The sequence below is a fragment of the Oryctolagus cuniculus genome, chromosome 6 (assembly GCF_051225735.1).
Source record: "Oryctolagus cuniculus isolate XC-2025 breed Fujian yellow rabbit chromosome 6, ASM5122573v1, whole genome shotgun sequence".
NCBI lineage: Eukaryota > Metazoa > Chordata > Mammalia > Lagomorpha > Leporidae > Oryctolagus > Oryctolagus cuniculus.
Window position 1 is genome coordinate 156,329,771 of NC_142872.1, and position 12,847 is coordinate 156,342,617.

The 12,847-nt window shown below is 44.8% G+C and overlaps 1 protein-coding gene across 9 annotated transcripts in view; it reads right to left on the reverse strand.

Annotated features, from left to right (window-relative positions):
* The window catches only part of ASAP1 (ArfGAP with SH3 domain, ankyrin repeat and PH domain 1), a 379,170-nt gene that overhangs the window by 215,811 nt on the left and 150,512 nt on the right, over nucleotides 1-12,847 (reverse strand). Inside the window, exon 1 of one of the 9 annotated variants that reach the window (XM_089335709.1) lies at nucleotides 8,053-8,076. The exons of the other annotated variants lie outside the window; for them this stretch is intronic. Coding sequence (XP_089191835.1) covers nucleotides 8,053-8,061 — 9 coding nt within the window. The 5' untranslated portion in view covers nucleotides 8,062-8,076. Of the gene's footprint in view, nucleotides 1-8,052; nucleotides 8,077-12,847 lie in introns of those variants that run through there. 9 annotated transcript variants of the gene reach the window in all.

The window sequence follows — 12,847 nt, forward strand, 5'->3', positions numbered from 1 at the left end:
AATGCTCAGTAAGCGTGACCACTGTCAACATGACACTCAGCCACTTACATCAGGACTGAGGCAGATGATCTAGATTCGCAGTATCTGACCTATTTACTGAGGTTAAAACAGTGTACAACTGCCCAAGCAAATGAGCAAACAACCTTAATATCCTTGTGCCCATCACTATGCAACAGTAACAAGGAAGCCAAGGCTCTTGCCCTCAGGGAACACAAACGCAGGCATCAGTTCATAAGCACAATTACCAACACTGCAAGGAAACAGACCTGCAGAGCGGGAAGCGACGCAGATGAAGAAGGCCTACAGGGGTCATAAAGGGAAGTGAACATAATTTTAGACAGGCCAGCCTGGAGGAGACACTGAAGAGCGCCACTCAGATAACAGCAGGCAGTGCTGGGCTGTGACGGAATCAAAACGAAGAGAGGGAAATACAGAACGCTTAGTAGAATTATTGAATTCTAACAGAACAAGCCTGATCGCGCATAAGCACTAAGACTTGGTTAGTGATCAAACTTCGAACCTCTTTGTATATTCCCTGCCCATAGCACAGTGCCCACAACAGGTAAGTAAGCACAGCTTCCAGGACAACCTGACAAACATTCGGGTTATTAATAGGTAAGACAGGGCAGGTAAGCAAGGCCTTCACAAACAGAACTACCACCACCAACAGACCGCGGCAAGCACTCCCTGCCTCAGTCCCACCATCCTGTAGGAACAGTGCTGCGTGTTCTAACCATCTGTCTGTCTGTCTATCCATCCATCCTTGACAAGGAAGATAAACGGCTTTGGGAGATTTTTAGTCAAGGGAAGTTCCCCCCCCCCACCCCCCCCAGTCCTCCAGTTCAATGTGGTGATGAAGACATAAACTCTGAGGGCCAAAGGTGGAAGCCCAGTTCTGTGGACAAGTTCCCTAAACCCTCTGCACTTGGGCTTCTCTTCTGTATGATAGGAATAAGGCCTATCTCACAAGGTTTGTGTGCACAGACCAGACCTAGGTTATGTCAAAGGCCACAATACGACGTATTTTACAGAATATCACTAGCTATCTGTGTCACTTAATAGAACAAACATAGCAGGGTATGTCTTGGTTTGTCAGCTTTGGACCTCCAGCTCTCTGCATTCAGCCAAGCATTAGCAGGGACCCAGGCTGTTTGTTAAATTGGCCTGATGGTACATACTCTCTCGCTCTAGCAGGTCCCTACTGCTGACTGTCCTCCTGCCAGGTCCCTCTCCCTGAAATGCTTTCTGTGGTCAGTTCTACATGCACTCAATCAAGCAACCACACAGGGGAGAGGCAACCCTCCAGCACCACAGTACAGCTCTGCTCCTGTCCTACTCCAACACTCCACTGCACTCCTTGCTTGGCAGAGCTCCAGCCAAACACACCCCACTCAGAGCTAAGTGGCACTCCTGATAATTAACGTACATGTGGGAAGTCCACGGCCTCAACCATGCTGGAAGCTGCTCAGACTTCATCTGTGGGATTATTTTTCTGATAAAGATGGGACTATTAACCCAGTTCTAATCTTTTTGATTCTAGGATCTAACTTTAAGGGCACCCATCAATAATTTAAGTGCCCAGAACTCAGTTTTTAGGATAATTCCGTTCTCTTCTAACAGCTGCTGGAGGAAAACTCCGCTTGTTGAGACAACTGTTCAGAAAGTTATTTCTGTGTCCTGACACAGAGCCCTTCTGAGAGTTATGACCTCCCTGCGAACCCTTAGCAGGACAACCTCCTACCGGTCATTGTGTACTTACATAGCTCCTCCAGCTTTTACACATTATTATCTCCAGGACCAGGGGGCCAGGAGGGCGATCAGAAGTCCAGTCTACATATTAATTCAACATATATGTGTTAACCCCCTTCAAACAGTACAACAGGGCAGTGTAGAGAACCCAGAGACAAATGGGAAGGAGACTATGAACTTGAAGGGCTTAAAAACAAATTAGGCAAAGCTACACAGGTGTGACAGGAAGATAGCACCTGTACGATGGTAAAACTGTGGAAGCACAGGTAATCAGTCCAGGAATCTGGTCAACATGAAGTTGCTCATAGCATCATTTAGGATAGCAGAGGGAAAAAAAGAGTGGGAGGAAGAATGGAAGGTTGGAAAGAAAAAGGATACAACAACGTCCAACATGGGAAATGGTCAGATAAATAATGCACACAAATATTATGTGCAGCTATTAAAACAAGACTCTTGAAGAGTATGTAAATAACATGGGAACAATGCTTATGTTTTAATGAATGAGAAAGAACAGAACACGAAACTAAAGCTATTATGCAAACACATGCAAAGAAAAAGCATCAGCATGTTTGCAGTGAGAACAGGGTGATCTTTTTTCTTCTCTGTTCCATATTTTCCAAATATTTTATAAAGTATGTCTGTTATGTTTACATGAGAATATTCTTTAAGATTTATTTCTACAGAAGGCATCCCAAAGGCAGAAAATACAAGGTATTCCAATTTTAGGGAACACGCCAAATTCTCCCAGAGGCAACTCCCTTGTAGACTGGCCCAAACTTGAAAGGGAAAAAAAGGAGGAGAAGACGACTGGGGAGCCATATTTTAAAATTCTGTTCCTAAGCCAGCTGTTCATAGCTCAGAACACACCATTCTCTAAGAAAGGATGCTATAAGAAGTGGTTGTGTTTCTGGGAGAGCCCACAACTACCAATCAAATTCTAAACTCACCTTATGTGTCTTACTATACTACCAGGCTACAAATTCCTTTATCTAAAACCCTTGGGGCTAGATGTTTTGGAATTCATAATTTAGAAGTTTTTTTTTTTTTTTAAAGAAAGACAACACTAAATGTTTATATGGTACATTATATCACACACTTTGTAGGGACCAGGACAAAACCTCATTATCATATTTTAGGAGTAGAACTTTTGAATATTTATTCTTCAGATAGGTTAACAGTTTAGTTTGGGATATTTTTAAAACTACATATCCCTTTGTACAAGCTGAAGTGATGTTTTGCTGTCAAAACTGTTAACAAATGGATGTCAGAATAGTGAGTAAGGCACAGGCCAACCTGCTACTGCACCCTTTGCACTGTATTCAGTCATTCATGTAAGTGCCCTTCCCCTAAATGAAGGACACAGGTACCATATTCGCCTATGCGTCCCCAGTGCTAGCACAGGGAAGGCAACGTGGAGAGGCACTCTGTAAATATAGTAGAATAAATGAGGGAATGAGAAGAAATCCCGAATCTGTTTTCTACTTACTCAATGTACCCTCCCATAACTTATTACGGCTCATATATTCTACTTTGGGTGAGATACCATATAATTGTGTTACTCCTCTCCTCACATACCATCTACCCTCTAACTAAGCACAGCCTCCAACTAACAAGTTCTTTGAAGGAAGGGACCATTCAGTGGAGTGGACAACGCTAGCATGCAGACTCTCAAATAAAAGGCTCTCAATTTGTTAAGCAAAGACCTGAAATTCAAACGTAGGATGCCCAGCAGTACACTAGAGATCCAGGATTCTTCCTGCTTCCCAGTTTCCAACAACAGGATCTCATAGTGCAGCTGGGGAAACCAAGATCCTTGGGAAGAGGCGCACACTTGAACCAGGTTTATTACTATGTTAGATTTAGCCTCCTCCAGAATAGGGACATATGACAGATTGCCTAAAAAAAACCCCATAGGTTCTTCCAGCAAATCCTCTTTCCATTAGTGGTTCCTTCTTTCCAGGCTTCAGTCACATTTATGAAGCCTTTTAAAGCAGCAAACCGGAGCCAGAGCCATGGCATAGAAGGTTAAGCCTCCCCCGGCAGTGTCAGCATCCCATATGGGTGCCGATTCAAGTCCTGGCTGCTCTACTTCTGATCCAGTTCCCTGCTAATGTGCCTGGGAAAGCAGCAGAAGATGGCCCAAGTACTTGAGCCCCTGTACCCATACAGGAGACCCAGAATAAGCTCCAGGCTTTGGACTGGCCTAGCCCTGGCAATCGTGGCCATTTGGGGAGTGAACCAGCCGATGGGAGATCTCTCTCTCCTCTCTCTGTATCTCTGCCTTTCAAATAAATAAATAAATAAATCACGTCACTTCCACCAATCCTAGGCCACTTGCCGATGCTTACATGTGAACTGTTTCCTTGCAGATGCCTTCAACCTCCACAAATCCTTGCATTTAACACAAGGATGATATTCCTCCTTCCCTTCCTTGTGCCAGGGCCTTCACAATCAATTTTAGTAGCTTTGATATGCTTTCAAGCCAATGGTATGTAACTGGGGGAAAAGCAAGTAGGGATTATAAGGGCTCTTGATGCATAATGCATACAATGAATCATTCCAACAAAGACAAGTAGGAGCTACTCATCTTCTGAAACCAAAGAACGGTTCGCAGGCTAAGGAACAGAAAAGATGAGTTGCCAAGTTACCACGTCAAGAATTCAGTTATCTTGACTTTTCCCCTGAGGCTTGCCTCTGCTGCAGCTAAAAATGAAGCTCAGATTCTTGTATATATTCACACACCCTGTGAGCCAAAAAACGGGGAAAACTGGTATGTAAATGGGAACATTACAGAACGCTCTTAGAATGTGAATGTCAGGTCCTCCTAGTGCTGGAAAAACTCAAGAGACAAAACCAGGACTGACGCCTAAAGAAAAATGTCGGAGCCAGAAACACACAGTTGCTAAAGGATATGTTCCAAGAGGATTCATTCCAGGTAAAATAGTTAATAGACCTAGGTCGAACAGCTCCTTGTTCAGCGGTCACTCATCTCTGCCTCCACACAGCTCCACTCCAGGGTTTACTGTCCTCAGTAAGGGAAAAGGTCTGCAGAAAGCCATCATCTGCTACTTATCCCTGATGTTTCCCAGAGAGAAAAATGAAAGGTGTGAGATGGGGACGTCTATAGAGCAACACCACTTAGCATCTCCCTGACTCCTGTCGGTTCCCAGTGAGAAGTTACATGAGGGAAAGGGGGACCAGAAGATCCGAAGAGGAAGAAGGTAACCAAGAGTGATGGTGAGTAAAGGTGACGAATAGTGTGAATTAATGGAGTGAATAAATGAATACGTTTCATTCACACCTTTAAAAAGCCAAGTCCCTATTTACATGGCAGGTGGTGAGATTCACTCCCACATACACTTCCAGGCATGAGTTATTTCACTAAGTCCCAAGCTGCCATATGTTAAAGTTCTCCAAACTGTGGAAAAGCCCTGGGCTCCCTACAGTGTCAGCTGCTACCCTGTCTTGCTCACAAGGGGACCCTGAGGAAAGACAACATGCAAGCATTCCACAGGAACCGCGGCCACGGCTGGTGCTTGCTTATTCACTGTCAAGACCAGATTGTGGCAGACTCTCCTTCCTTAAAATGCTTCCCCAAAAGCTGCTGAAGAGGAGCCCAACTGAAAAACTCAAAGTTTTGCTCCCTGCTGTTACACTTCCTTCACCCCCCCCACAGATGCTACTAAAAATTCCCCCAAGGTGGACAACACATAATAATAGAAGGGCAAAACAAACAAACAAAAAAAAGTGAATGTTGGGGCCAGCGTTGTGGCTTAGCAGGTAAAGTCACCACTGGAGTGCTGGTATCCCATATGGGCTCCTGTCCTGGCTGCTCTACTTCTGATCCAGCTCTCTGCTATGGCCTGGGAAAGCAGCCCAAGTCCTTGGGCCCCTGTACCCATGCGTGGGAGACCTGGACGAAGCTCCTAGCTCCTGGCTCCTGGCTTCCTGGTGCAGCTCTGGCCGTTGCAGGCATCTGGGGAGTGAACCAGCGGATGGAAGACTTCTCTCTCTCTCTCTCTCTGCCTCCCTGTAACTCTTTCAATAAAATAAATCAATCTTTAAAAAAAAGAAAAAAAGAGTGAATGCATGCATTCACTTCACATGTAAGAAGGATCAACATGTGCCAGACTCCAGGGCTATAAAGGAGAACAGGACTCTTCCTGGACCCTCAGGGAGCTCAATGGCTGTCTGGGTAGCTGGGTGATCAGACAGGCAGTGGAGATAAAGGAACTAGCTTTGTAACAGAAGCACGAATAAAACACAAACAGAGCAATCCATAAGCGGCGTGCCCCTGGCCCACGAATCCCAGACAGAAAGCTTTCCAGAGCAGAGGTCCTGTGAGCTGGGCTTTCCAAAGAAGGGAATGAATGGTAAGCCACGGGGCTGTTCCAGGCTCCAAATCAGAAACAGTTATGAAATCCTTCATAAATGGATTATTCAGAGTCTGGTATTGTGGAAAAGTCGGTTATTCTGCTGCCTACAATGCCAGCATCCCACATGAATGCCGGTCTGAGTCTCAGCTGCTCCACTTCCAATCCAGTTCCCTGCCACTGCACTGGAAAAGCAGGGGAAGATGGCCCACGTACTTGGACCCCTGCCACCCATATGGGAGACCCAGATGGATTTCCAGGCTCCTGGAACAGTTTGGCCTATTCCAGCCTCAACCACTGCAGCCATTTGGGGAATGAACCAGCAGACAGAAGATCTCTCTATGTCTCTCCTTCTCTTTAACTCTCCTTTTCAAAAAAAATGAAAAAAGTTTTAAAAAATGGATCATGTAAGTGTTGATTAGTAGAGGATCTTGTATCTCAATATGGAAACCACTGACGGTGAAAAGGGAGAAAAAGCACTCTCTGAACCAGATTTAAAACCACAGTTCAAATCTGCTACTGATTTTACTGTATGACTCTGGGTACATCACATAACCTCTCTGTGCTTTGGTTTTAACAATTATCTATACACCAAGGACGAGGTCATCTGACAAGACTGCTGTGTGAACAGATGAGAACGCACATAATCTCTGTTAACTCTAATACACTGCTCTCTTCATCAGCAGCACATCACCAGTATGCAGCTGGCATTTCAGCCTGGGAGGCTGTTTCTCCAAGTCGTTGTGGAGTATGAAAAGGTGAGAAAGGTTAGTCCTAACTGGCAGCCATGTTCAATGAATGATACTCGACAACTGTGGAAGAACATTCTTGTGCCCAGGCTCAAAGTTGACTGAATTGCCCTTCTTGCCCCAGAGTCTGTTGCTTACATTGCACACAAATACCTGGGGGTCTTATTAAAATTCAGATTCCAGTTCAGCAGGTCTGGATTAGAGGTTCAGATTCAGTATCTCAAAAAAGCTGCCTGGTGATAGTGATGGTACATATCAATGTGAGTAGCAAGAGACTGAGGGATTTCCAAGACCTTTCAAATCAGTGAGTGGCTGCCCCGCCAGGTGACGGCAGATGCAGCCACGCAGCTGAGGCAACACTGTAATTTCTGACTCTTTCTCAATTTCTAACATTCATCCTGTATGCCCCAGGAGACCATTTCCTGAAACCAACCTGCCTCATGACATTCAATCATCCTTCAGTCATAGAGGGATGACAAGACATACTTGGGTTCAACCCGGCTTAGAATGACACACAGCACGAGGTCCAGTGTTGGCAACAAAGCCCAAAATAGGAAGCACTCCCACCCACAACGCTATCACAGCTGGCTGCAGAGCTGGGGTCTGATTTCAAAATCAGCTGTGCACACTATACCCTCAATCATTGCCATCTACCTCTCACCTCTAAGTCACTCTCCTTGCGTTATTTTGGTAAATGATCATACATCACACAAGACAACAAATGCTGGCACGAGAGAGACTCTCATTGTCCCCTTTCACCTGGCAGAGGGGCAGGGGCTTGAATATCTGCATAATAAGTAAAAGTGGGGAAAATAAATCAACAACTCACCAACACTTACTGAATGCGCACCTAGCAGTGGCCGGGGTGCTGAAGCAACAATGAATAAAACAGACCTTCACCTGCCACTCAGAAGCACCTAGATAGGTGCCAGGCATACTGCTAATATTTTACCTACAAGATCTCACTTCTCAGTTCCCATACTAGTCACATTTTGTGGATAAGGAAATGGGAAAAAACAAGCAATGCTCCTTACAAAGAAGCAATGGCTGGTACACTGCATGTTCTTTCTTAATCAACCAGAGGGTTTTTATACCTAAAACTAAAACAGATTGCCTTTTCTCACAATTCTTTGACTTAGAACTAGCTCTCAATGTACTCATAAGATTTTCACTCTACGAACCTGAAGCATTAGGCAATGGGTCCTGCAAGAAGTTAAAGATTCAGAACCTCAGAAAGGTGATACTGGTTCCCCTGGTGACTCAGCTACCTCCTTCTTTGTGTCCTGTGAAGAACAGCCTTCTTAAATGCCACCCTGGCCACTCACCACAAACATGAGAAGTACAGTATAGTAGAACTACACGAGCTGGACTTGTGACTCAGTGGATTAAGCTGTGTTTGCAATCCCAGCATCCTATATAAGCGCCACTTCCAGTGCCAGCTCCTTGCTAATGCACCTGGGAAAGCAGTGGAAGAGGACTCAAGTGCTTGGGCACCAGCCACCCATGTGGGAGACCAGGATGGAGCTCCTGGCTCCTGGCTTCAATCAGGCCAAACCCTGGCCGTTGTGGCTATTTGGGGAATGAAGCAATGGATGGAAGATATTTCCCCTGTCCTCTTCCCTCTATAGTACTCTGCCTTTCAAATACAATAAATAAATAAATCTTAAAAACAAAAACCATGACCTGGACATGCTCTTCCTACACTTACACAATGGGGGTACAGCATCCCCTTCATGAAGTTGCTAGAAACCTCATAATGGATAGATGACATGAGTAATATACATAAAGTGTGTTTAATGTGCCAAGTACATAGTGGACAGCCCAAAGAATCTAAGTTCTCTTCTCCCTTTCTGGAGCCACTGCTTTGGTTCTACAGTAGGAAAAGGGGAATAATAAAAAGGTCCTAAATTTTCCCCCCAGGTAGGTTTAAAGCCCTGAAGGTAGTAACATTATTTTCTAAAGGCTGAATCCCTCTATTACACTGGAAATACCATTAATAAGAACAGTGGCTCCTGAATCAGAAAGAGTGGGTCCAATCACTATTCTGGCACTTAAGATCCTGGGCTGGCTACACAAAAATCCCTGGCCTCACTTTCTACTGCTACAGGACAGGCATAAAAATATCTGCCCTGGAGTTATAGTGAGATCTAAGTGCGATACTCTCTACAACACACCCAGCAAAAAGTAAACACACATTTAGTGCAGTTGTCACTTACACACAACTGGCTGGTCCCTGGAAGCAGGAAGGCTTTTGTAAGCTGCAAACTGGCTCATGACATGAGGTGCAATCTATGCTGGGCTGTCATTTGTGTTGCTATTGGTTTCAGAAAGGTTCCTAAAAATATCATGAGGCTGTGGCACAAGATTGTTTTAAATTTGTCCTTAACTAGGTTTCATGGAGATATCAGGAACATTTTTGGACCCAGGTCATAGCTGTGTGATGTTTCAAGTTAAATATATTAAGTTCAGGAAATGGGTTACATTAAAAACAAGAAATCTTTTACTGTCTCAGTTTTTTCTTCCCCAAACCTTTCATTTTAGTTTTCAAAATATTCTGACTAAAGGCACTGCAAGATTTTTATCAAATGACAGAAAGCCTCATCGCTCATCTCTGGACCCCCAGCCCAGTGGTGTTCGCTGGAACCTGGCCACTCTTTAATCCCTCCAGCTCATTGCTGCTCAGAATACACACAGCCCTGTCAACACTGGCCTTCTTCTTTCCTGTGAGTTGCACTTTGGGATCCTGGCTTCTCTGAGGACAAAACACTCCCCCCTCTGAGCATGAGGAGGTGTAACTGGTTGAACACAGATAAAGCAGAGGTGTGCATTTTGGCGCTTGTGTCTCTGCATGCAGACCAGGTACCCTGTTACAAACTCCCTGAATTCCATAAAAACCTTGTTCAACAGAGGTGTACAAGCTCAGGCCATGTGAGGAAGCAGCAGGTCTCTCCACCCCAGGTCATGCTTTCTCCAGGGCAAAACGCTGTGGAGGGATGATAAGCAGGAGCCCCTGTGCTATTTAAATGATATCCAGCCTCCACTTTCTTTTCTTTTTGCTAAGCCCAGGTGGTTGCCCTACAGTGAAGCAGCTACAGGTTTTCTTTGCATGAGGATCTTCAAATATTTAACCTCCTCCAACCTCAAACCCTTCTAGGAAGGATTCGTAACTCTGTGCCACTGAACTCATTTCTTTAGGCTTTTTTAACCTTTCGTTTTAATCATTCAGCCATATTTGCAGAGTATGAGGATGACTACAGTCGAAAAGAAAAAGAAATCGAGATACCTTTCAAACAGGCAAAATTTGTTCCCACGAATATCCCTTCTGTTCCTCTGCTTCAGGTGTTTGTAAACATCTAAAGCTGAAGTCTGGTCCTGGGTTCTGATTTGGTTATCCACAGCCAGGAAGCTCTCAAAACTGAGGTGTTCGGGCAGTAGCAGTTGGGGGAGGGGAAGACACAAGAGTTTACACCTGTCACTCAGAAGGGCAAAGAAGCCCATCCTCTTTAAATCTCATCAAGGAATGGACACTACATAGCTGTGCAGGAATAATAATCCAGTGCAAACATGGTTACCATTTTTGAGCAGCAACCATGTGCCAGACACTACTGCACTAGATTTTTTAAATTTTTACTTTCACTTTATTTCAAAGGTAGAGAGAAAAGATGAGGAAGAAGGAAGAGGGAGAGGGAAGAGAAGGAATGGGAGTAACAGAAAGAGGTAAAGGAAGGGAAAGAGAAAGGGGAGGAGGAGGAAGAAGAGGAAGAAGAGGAGAAGAGGAGGAGGAAGGAAAGGAAGAACAGAGGTCTTTTATTCTCTGGTTCATTCCCCAGACACCCACAACAACCTGGGCTGGGCCAGACCAAAGTCAGGAGCTGGGAATTCAATCCAGGGCTCCCTCAAGGATGGGACTCAACTACTTAGGCCATCACCTGCTGCCTCGCAGAGTGTACATTAGCAGGAAATGAGAATTGAATGTAGAACCAGGACTTGAAGGAAGGTACCCAATGCTTTACCAAACACCTGCCCCTGTACTAGATTTTTAAATGTATATGATTTTTAAAAATCTGAAGTCTTATTAGTAAAGTATGACTATCCGTATTTTACTGATGAGAAGACTACGGCCATGCTTGCCCTTGATCTGAGTAGCCGAAGTAGAATTAAAATCCGGTCTGATGCCAAAACTCCGTACCTAGCTAGTGGGCTGTGACGGAAATGCAGCAAGAGCATCTGCTACCACAATATACCTCCCAGAAGCCCCCAGAGTCCTACTGCTCCTTGTCACCCACCAAGTAGTTTATAGATGGGAATCCAAGTTCTGAGTTCACTGTTCTCAAAGACAAAGAAAACAAGAGTTTGAGAAAAAAATGAAAGGAAAAACATAGCTAGAAGAAACACCCTATTCCTTCTGAAGAAGCCTATGGCCTTAAAGAAGGACACACCCAAGATCAGCCTTGACTTCTTTACCTGCTATGCATTTTTATACCAGCTTACTCCTGTTGACAACGAGTGGCAACGTCAAACTGGCAAAGTGGTACACTCCTGCAGTGAAACTGGCCAAAGAGGCTGTGGTTCAGAATCACCAAACTAGAAGCTAAAACATCTGGATTTCCAGTTCCAGCTCTTTGTGGGAGTCTGAAGAAATCACTTGTCTTTTTCGGATCATGACATCTTCACTGCTAAAATGTGGGGACTGAACAGGATGATGAGTATGGAAATTACACACCCAGACCAGTGTTTTAGCCCAGAACTTGAGAGCCAAGATGAGAATATCCATAAAGATGGTTTGGTTAGCAGGAAGTCAATCTATGTTTGTTCAACATGACATAGAACAGAGATAAAGACCCAAAGGGCAAGCAGGTAGGACAAGCCCTGATGTTTAGGACTCAAGCATTTTTCCCTTTTGTCATTCGGAAAGCAGCTATTCATAAATTTCTGCTTTGAATTCCTCTCCAGTCAACTTTTTTTCCATCACATTTTCGCTTCCTTGGCCAGGCCACCAAGAGGTCTCACTGGGTCATCTGTAACAGTCTACAAACATTTACTACTTTTCATTTATGCTTGCCCTGTCCAATCTATTCTTTCTCATTTTGGGCCAGCAAAAAGCCAGCAGCCATGAATTCCATCCAGGTCTCTTATGTGGGTGGTAGGGAACCAAGTACTTGGCCACCTTTTGATGCTTTCCCAAGTGCATCATGAGAAAGTTGGCTCGGCAGTAGTATAGCAGGGATGCCAACCAGTGCTCTGATACGGGATTCCAGCGTTAAAAACAGTGGCTTAATCCACTGCACCACAATGCCAGCCCCAAATCTAGTCTTGAAACTGCAGACGGAATGGTCCTTCTACAGGCAAATCAGAGCATGTCAGTCCTTTGCTTCAAACCCTAAAGGCTTTATGCTGCTCTGAGACAGGCCGGCCTGTCTTTGCAGCTCCATTACTATCCTCTCTTCACCAAGCTTCTGTTCTACCAACTTCCTCGAAACTAGCAGGCTGTCTCCCACATCTATCCTTCTGATCCTGGCTGAGATAATCACTTTCTCTGCAAATCCTTTGACTCAGAAGACAAGGACCCCCGCAATTACTCCATCACAGCACTTACCAGACTTCATTATAAATCCCTGTGACTCCTCTGCTTTCCCAATCAAACTAAGATGTCGAGGAGACACAGACCACTCAGCGTACACCACTGTACCATTTAGTGATTCTCCAGCACCTAGCAGAGCAGTAAATGACACGTAGAATGCATTCTAAAAGCACAAACAAGCATCTTTGCTGATGAAATGAACGGTGTCTTAACCAAAAAGGCAGCAAAAGAGGGCAACCTAAATGGAGAGTGCAAAGGGGAATAGAGGTAGGATGGGAGCCCAGTAGGGTGTGTCTGTGCCTCTGCACGTCTGCCCAGAGGTTGGGGTGAGAGCATGACAGATGCAATAGCATCAACATGGGCTGTGAAGCGTTGAAGAGCAAGCTGGGCCCTGT